This window comes from Trachymyrmex septentrionalis, unplaced genomic scaffold (genome assembly GCF_001594115.1).
Source record: "Trachymyrmex septentrionalis isolate Tsep2-gDNA-1 unplaced genomic scaffold, Tsep1.0 scaffold14, whole genome shotgun sequence".
Classification (NCBI taxonomy): domain Eukaryota; kingdom Metazoa; phylum Arthropoda; class Insecta; order Hymenoptera; family Formicidae; genus Trachymyrmex; species Trachymyrmex septentrionalis.
This window is the reverse complement of record NW_017304543.1, coordinates 3,791,919-3,800,024: the sequence shown is the minus strand read 5'-3', so window position 1 is coordinate 3,800,024 and position 8,106 is coordinate 3,791,919. Positions and strand designations below refer to the sequence as shown.

At 28.7% G+C, this 8,106-nt stretch overlaps 2 protein-coding genes across 2 annotated transcripts; both read right to left on the bottom strand.

Moving 5' to 3' along the window:
- Positions 1-1,336: 1,336 nt before the first annotated feature.
- LOC108745639 (alpha-tocopherol transfer protein-like) lies at positions 1,337-2,902 on the bottom strand. The gene is made up of 3 exons (XM_018481926.1): positions 2,540-2,902; positions 1,928-2,291; positions 1,337-1,594 (listed from the first exon to the last, which is right to left on the bottom strand). The coding sequence occupies exons 1-3, from the start codon at positions 2,821-2,823 to the stop codon at positions 1,337-1,339; spliced, it is 906 nt and encodes a 301-aa protein (XP_018337428.1). The 5' UTR covers positions 2,824-2,902.
- Positions 2,903-5,277: 2,375 nt separating this feature from the next.
- LOC108745482 (alpha-tocopherol transfer protein-like) lies at positions 5,278-6,752 on the bottom strand. The gene is made up of 3 exons (XM_018481659.1): positions 6,461-6,752; positions 5,852-6,215; positions 5,278-5,535 (listed from the first exon to the last, which is right to left on the bottom strand). The coding sequence occupies exons 1-3, from the start codon at positions 6,739-6,741 to the stop codon at positions 5,278-5,280; spliced, it is 903 nt and encodes a 300-aa protein (XP_018337161.1). The 5' UTR covers positions 6,742-6,752.
- Positions 6,753-8,106: the final 1,354 nt, after the last annotated feature.

The window sequence follows — 8,106 nt, the reverse complement described above, 5'->3', positions numbered from 1 at the left end:
ATGTATACATACAATAATTATTTAAGATGCTAGACTCCATCAAAGTAAACAGAAAACAAATTTTTATTTCCATAATACTGCATGTTCTTCAATTATCTATAATACTTTCATTCTTTATAACATACATTCATTCTTTAAAATATATTTATATCATATTCATAAAATAACTCAATCAAATTAATAACAATAAACAAAATAATTTACAGACGTTTCGACCGATCATTTTTAATGTGAGTCGCAGATATTTACATTGAAAATCGTCATAACGGAATAAATTAATCACTTTTAAGAAAAAACGGAACCTTAAAAGTGTGATGATATTTTTTACAATTAGCTTTCTCGTTGCGTGGAAGTTGAAAATGTAGAGTCCTTAAACTAAGCTCTAAATGTACTTCTTGACCAAACTATGTAGATAAAACTGTTACAATCTTTTATAAAAGTAAAATATTTTTTTGAAAATTGTGAAGGTTTATGTAGAGCTCTTAGATCTCGTTCTACACTTATTGTTAACCTTGATATAGATAAATGAATTTGTTAGTATAAATCTATCAATTAATAAAACATAGCAATAACGGTAAAATAGTAGAATGTAATAAAAATGTACCTTGATGAAAATAGTCCAATTAATAAAATAGTAATTCTAATAAATTAAAGGAGCACTGCTACCATCAAATAAAAATACGTGTAAAACAATTTAATTAATAAAATTATCGTTGTAATAAACCAAAGAAGCTATGATCAAGAGTTGATTGTCAGAGGAACGTTGTGAATAAAATGAGATTGAAGAGTAAAGGAATAAATAAGAATATAGGAAGTATAAGAAGAAAGAGGCAGAAGGAAAGAAGGGAGGTCTAAAAAGGAGAAAGAGATTGTATAATGTTAAGATATGATTTCGGTAATGATTCAGTTTCGTTCTGTTTTGTTCAAGTTTTGTGTTTGTTTTTTTATGTCGATCTCCGATATTAATCTGTTGTAAGAATGTTCATTATATCCAAAATTTTAACATCGTCTTATTTGAAATTATGGTTAAAATTAATACGGTAGTCTATAATTACAGAGAGATGGAGAATCTGAATTTTTATTAATATCGGAACGATGTTTATATAATCTAGTTTTTAACTTTTGTTTTGTTTACCAGTGTAGATAAATTACAATCTTCACAGGAGATTACATAAGAATAGCATAAACAGAATACTTTTTATTTTCATAAATGTGCATGATATTACAATTATAATCAGACATAAAACGCTACAAAGTGCAAAATACAAAATAATATTAATAGAGATTACAGAATGATATCAAAATTAGTTAAATCAGACGAAGTTATAAGTATTTATCAATCTATATCAAGTTTTTTAAAATTACCCTCTATACCAAACAAATCATTTACTGTTTTGCTCTTGCCGATTCTTAATGTTTCGTTAACGCGTCTGGTTGCTTCATCCATCAGAAACCACTCGCGATTGTCTTCCAATTCCTTCACTTGAATTTCAGCTAGCTCATGCATAGAACCTGCTTTTCCACCTATTTCGTTTGGCAATGCATCCACTGGGATATATTCAGAAATGCTCTCTAATGATAAGTGGAAATGTATCTGGAAGAGTTAAATAAAATCAGAAAAACTTGTCTAAATAGAATACAGCATTGAGTATAATTTTACCATTTAAAATTATGATGTTATGGATAACTAGACGCAAAAATTTCTATGTTTATCGATGATGATAAAAAATTATATTTTGTATAAGACATAATTTATTTACATCTATAAAAGAGTATGATTACATATATTTATTATAATTATAACATTAGAATTATTTGATCACGCTTATATTGCGTTTGTTGCAAATGATTTGATTGCATTGAATTTCTTAAAAACGCGGATGTTGTTGCTACAGTTGAACTTAATTAATTGATTTGTGATACTTACTATGTCTATCAACTCGTTTTTCATGAAAGGCTTCGCCATGTTCATCAATAATTCCATGACGGGTGTTGCGTTTAGAAAATGGATTGCCTTTAGACGTATCGGCATTGCCTCTTGGACATAGTATAGATGTTTCTTTATTGCCAATGGATTTATTCGCATAACATGACCGAAAGATAATTTGCTAACATCAAAGATGATAATGCAACCATCATTCGTACCATTCATCGACAAATATATGTCGGAAAACATTATGACATATTTTACGCAGTTATTAAAGTCATAGAAGGAAAGATCGCTGTCCAGCAATGTTGAAAGTATCATCTTATAACCATCCTTTGTTAATCCATTCAGAGGAAAAACAGCCCTTTTTAAATTAAATTAATTTTAAATTAATCATTAATATAATAAGTATGTTAAAATATTAGTAAAAATATTCTAGGTATTTTCAAAAGTATATATCTGTACATCTTATAAGATTTATTTTATTTTCTGCATGAATCTTAAATTATGTATGAATGTGATTAAAATAATAATAATTATTAATTTGCTATTTTATATATACGAACAAATCATTACTGCTATTCGTTCATTAATATTCATAAAATTTTGTACGAGATTTTGAAGGCTTGTCGTAATCCCTTTTCCTCAAGCGGATCCCGACTGCAAAAAATTTCTGGTAAATACGTTCTGGTCGTATAATAATTCTCGATTGTGTTTTTCGTTGGTTCCATTTGATAGTAATTGCTGTGAAGGAACAAAGCGAGAAAGTTGTCCTCAATTTTTGGCAAGTGCGGTTGTTTCTTGCACCATTCTTTCAGTGATTGTATATCGGATAGTTTCAATTGAGGATTCTTCTTCATTTCTTCTTCTAATGTGATTCCTTTTATTATAGACATTGAAACTCGAATTTAATACGTACGATTATCTTCTTAAGAACACTTCCTTTCCTTCACAATATGTTCTTTCCGAGAGAGTTTTTACTGAAATACTTTCAAAGCTAATAAGGATATACCGAATCTAAAGACTTGGCAATACTAAAATGGTGAAACTAATCACTTCCATTCATTAGTAATAATTTATATTGATTATAAATTCTAATAAAATCAGTATCTCGAACGGTTTTAGCCGGAATGTAATGGTTTATTTAATTCTGTGAATTTATACTATATACCTTATAATCCTTTAGTATCCTTTAAACAATGCGCTGAAATGATATTTCGGTCTTGAAACGCAAACTCTACTAAACTATTGCAGTAATATCACGAGTTAAACTGATTAGCAATTTAACAATTTGATGCTTTTACATAGTATATAAATTCACACAGAATTAGGTAACCACTGAAGATCCAGCTACGATTGTTACAAGGTATTTTGTCGATTGCGTTTTCATATGTTCTCACGGTTATATAAACAAGAGATTCAATATTTAATATTATAAAGTCTAATTAGAGTAACTTGCAGAAAAGTATGTTTCCCAACAAATACAGAAACATAACTGTCAGTTAATTTCCTATTTAATATTGTAACTATTACACAATATATATATATACATTATGACATTGTGTTCGTTCAGCAGAAAAAATTCGTTATGTTCAATACCACTAGTTCCTACACGTCTTAGATCCAGAAGAACTGAGCACTTACTGATCAATTGTTTTTATTGAACGAAATTGTTATAGTTAACTGTAAATATAGTTAACGATTATGTTGTTGTTAATTGATATCTGCTGTAACTTCTATACGAATATTAAATCCATGTTATACTATTGGAAACTGAGGATTGCGAATTAGAGATAAGAATTCGACCAGTTCGATAATTCTAATTTTAATCCGTTTCGTTCGAATTGTTTGAATTGTAGTTTTCAATTCCTCAATCTCCAATGCGTTGTGTAACGCAGACTTCAAACTTTAGATATTGTAAAACAGATATGCGCTACAAAGTTACTATACCGTACCTTTATAGCACAAACAACTGGAGCATAAATACTTAACTAAGGAGTAAACATAGAGGAATGAACATGTACATGTATACATACAATAATTATTTAAGATGCTAGACTCCATCAAAGTAAAAAGAAAACAAATTTTTATTTTCATAATACTGCATGTTCTTCAATTGTCTATAATACTTTCATTCTGTGAAATATATTTATATCATATTCATAAAATGGCTCAATCAAATTAATAATAAACAAAATAATTTACAGAAATAATAAACAGACGTTTCGACCGATCGAGTCATTTTTAATGTAAGTCGCAGATATTTACATTGAAAAACGTCATAACGGAATAAATTAATTCTTAAGAAAAAAACGGAACCTTAAAAGTGTGATATTTTTTACAATTAGCATTTTATTGCGTGGAAGTTGAAAATGTAGAGTCCTTAAACTAAGCTCTAAATGTACTTCTTGACCAAACTATGTAGATAAAACTGTTACAATCTTTTATAAAAGTAAAATATTTTTTTGAAAATTGTGAAGGTTTATGTAGAGCTCTTAGACCTCGTTCTACACTTATTGTTAACCTTGATATATAGATAAATGAATTTGTTAGTACAAATCTATCAATTAATAAAACAGCAATAATGGTAAAATAGTAGAATGTAATAAAAATGTACCTTGATGAAAATAGTCCAATTAATAAAATAGTAATTCTAATAAATTAAAGGAGCACTGCTACCATCAAATAAAAATACGTGTAAAACAATTTAATTAATAAAATTATCGTTGTAATAAACCAAAGAAGCTATGATCAAAAGTTGATTGTCAGAGGAACGTTGTAAATAAAATGGGATTGAAGAGTAAAGAAATAAGTAAGAATATAGAAAATAAATATAAGAAGGAAGAAGGAAAAGGAAAAAAGGGAGAACTAAAAAGGAGGAAGGGATTGTATAATGTTAAGATATGATTCCGATAATGATTCAGTTTCGTTCTGTTTTGTTCAAGTTTTGTGTTTGTTTTTTTATGTCGATCTCCGATATTAATCTGTTGTAAGAATGTTCATTATATCCAAAATTTTAACATCGTTTTATTTGAAATTATGGTTAAAATTAATACGGTGATCTATTAATTACAGATGGAGATCCTGTTTTTTATTAATATCGGAACGATGTCCATGTAATCTAGTTTTTAACTTTTGTTTTGTTTGACCAATGTAGGTAGATTACAATCTTCACAGGAGATTACATAAGAATAGCATAAACAGAATACTTTTTATTTTCATAAATGTGCATGATATTACAATTATAATCAGACATAAAACGCTACAAAGTGCAAAATACAAAATAATATTAATAGAGATTACATAATGATATCAAAATTAGTTAAATCAGATGAAGTTATAAGTATTTCTCAATCTATATCAAGTTTTTTAAAATTACCCTCTATACCAAATAAACCATTTGCTGTTTTGCTTTTGCCGATTCTTAATGCTTCGTTAACGCGTCTGGTTGCTTCATCCAGCAGAAACCACTCGCGATTGTCTTCCAATTCCTTCACTTGAATTTCAGCTAGTTTATGTACAGAATCCGCTTTTCCACCCATTTCGTTTGGCAATGCATCCACTGGGATATATTCAGAAATGCTCTCTAATGATAAGTGAAAATGTATCTAGAAGAGTTAAATAAATTCAGAAAAACTTGTCTAAACAGCATTGAGTATGATTTTTCCATTGAAAAAATTATGATGTTATAGATAACTAGACGCAAAAATTATTATGTTTATCGATGATAAAAAATTATATTTTGTATAAGACATGAATTATTTACCTATAAAAGAGTACGATTACGTACTATATTTATTATAATTATAACATTAGAATTATTTGATCGCGCTTATATCGTATTTGTTGCAAATGATTGAGTTTTTTAAAAACGCGGATGTTGTTGCTACAGTTGAACTTAATTAATTGATTTGTGATACTTACTATGTCTATCAACTCGTTTTTCATAAAAGGCTTCGCCATATTCATCCATAATTCCATGGCGGGTGTTGCGTTTAGAAAATGGATTGCCTTTAGCCGTATCGGCATTGCCTCTTGGAGATAGTATAGATGTTTCTTCATTCCCATTGGATTTATTCGCATAACATGACCGAAAGATAATTTGCTAACGTCAAAGATGAAAATGGTACCATCATTCGTACCATTCATCAGCAAATATATGTCGGAAAACATTATGGCATATTTTATGCAGTTATTATAGTTATAGAAGGAAGGATCGCTGTCCATCAATGTTGAAAGTATCATCTTATAACCATCCTTTGTTAATCCATTCAGAGGAAAAACAGCCCTTTTTAAATTAAATTAATTTTAAATCAAGTTAGTATAATAAGTATGTAAAATATTCGTAAAAATATTCTAGATGTTTTCAAAAGTATATCTGTACATCTTACAGATATACTTTATTTTATTTTTTGTCTGAATCTTAAATTATCTATTAATGTGGTTAAAATTGTAAATATTATTAATTAGCCATTTTATACGAACAAATCATATTACTGCTATTTACTCATTAATATTCATAAAATTGTTTACGCGATTTTGAAGGCTTGTCGCAGTTCCTTTTCAAACGGATCCCGATTGCAAAAAATTTCTGGTAAATGTGTCCTGATCGTATAATAATTCTCGATTGTGTTTTTCGTTGGTTCCATTTGATAGTAATTGCTGTGAAGGAACAAAGCGAGAAAGTTGTCCTCAATTTTTGGCAAATGTGGTTGTTTCTTGCACCATTCTCTCAGTGATTGTATATCGGATAGTTTCAATTGAGAATTCTTCTTCATTTCTTCTTCTAATGTGATTCCTTTTATTATAGACATTGAAACTCGAATTTAATACGTACGATTATCTTCTTAAGAACACTTCCTTTCCTTCACAATATGTTCTTTCCGAGAGAGGTTTTACTGAGATACTTTTAAAGCTAATAAGGATATACCGAATCAATTTAAAAACTTGGCAATACTAAAATGGTGAAACTAATCACTTCCATTCATTAGTAATAATTTATATTGATTATAAATTCTAATAAAATCAGTGCCTCGAACGGTTTTAGGCGGATTTTAAGTGCTTATTAAATTCAGCGAATTTATACTATTTACTACGTATTTTTTAAACGCGCTGAAATGATATTTTCGTGAAATGATTTTTCTTGAAACGCAAACTCTACTGAACTATCGCAGTAATATCACGAGTTAAATTGACTAGCAATTTAACAATTTGATGCTTTTAGATAGTATATAAATTCATACAGAATTAGGTAAGCACTGAAGATCCAGTTATGGTTGTTAAAAGGCATTCATTTTGTTGGTTGTATTCTTGTATGTTCTCACGGTTAAATAAAGTTTGATATTTAATATTGTAAATTCTTTCATCAGAGTGACTTGCAGAAAAGTATGCGTCACAACAAACACAAATATAGAAACATAATTAACTGACAGATATGTCAGTTAATTTTCTACTCAACAATTTAACTATTACACCATATATATATATCTACGTATATAACATTGAGTGCGAGTAGCAGAAAAAATTCATCAGTGAATACTTTAGTACGACTGGTTTGTACACGTTTTAGATCCAGCGAAGAATTGAGCACTAACTGATCATTTGTCTTTGCTGAACCAGCCATTACAAGTAAACTGTTGTGTGAGAAAATATGATTACCCCGCAACAGAATAGTAAGTCTGAAGCCTTAAGAAATTGATCAATCACAGTTGAATGTGAGAGTAATTGACTACGATTGGTTCCTTAAGACTTAAAGTTTACTCTATTGTGTTAGCAGGATAACGGTTATGTTTTAATTTATATTTGCTAGAGTATAACTTGTACAAGCATGAAATCCATATTACACTGCGCATTGGAGGCTGAGGATTACGAATTAGAGATAAAAATTCAATTAGTTCAATAATTTTAATTTTAATTTGTTTCGTTCTAATTATTTGAATTACAATTTTCATTTCTCAATTCTCAATCTTCAATACATAGTGTGACACAGACTTTAGACTTTAGATCGTAAAACAGGAATGTGCGCTTCAAGGTTACGATATAATTGTTTTATGACACAAACAACTGAAGAAACGCTTAATTGTAGAGTAAACGTAAGGGAATAAACATGTATACTCGTATGTATATACATAATTATTTAAGACGCTAGATTCCATTAAATTTAAAAGAAAAATCAATAC

Bases quoted from the DNA above. Each gene is read 5' to 3' on its own strand.
- LOC108745639 (XM_018481926.1), bottom strand. From the start codon at position 2,823: ATGTCTATAATAAAAGGAATCACATTAGAAGAAGAAATGAAGAAGAAT. The intron at 2,292-2,539 runs GTACAAAATTTT...TAATTTAAAAAG, and splicing joins CGACAAGCCTTCAAAATCTC to GGCTGTTTTTCCTCTGAATG. The intron at 1,595-1,927 runs GTAAGTATCACA...TAACTCTTCCAG, and splicing joins AAAACGAGTTGATAGACATA to ATACATTTCCACTTATCATT.
- LOC108745482 (XM_018481659.1), bottom strand. From the start codon at position 6,741: ATGTCTATAATAAAAGGAATCACATTAGAAGAAGAAATGAAGAAGAAT. The intron at 6,216-6,460 runs GTAAACAATTTT...TAATTTAAAAAG, and splicing joins CGACAAGCCTTCAAAATCGC to GGCTGTTTTTCCTCTGAATG. The intron at 5,536-5,851 runs GTAAGTATCACA...TAACTCTTCTAG, and splicing joins AAAACGAGTTGATAGACATA to ATACATTTTCACTTATCATT.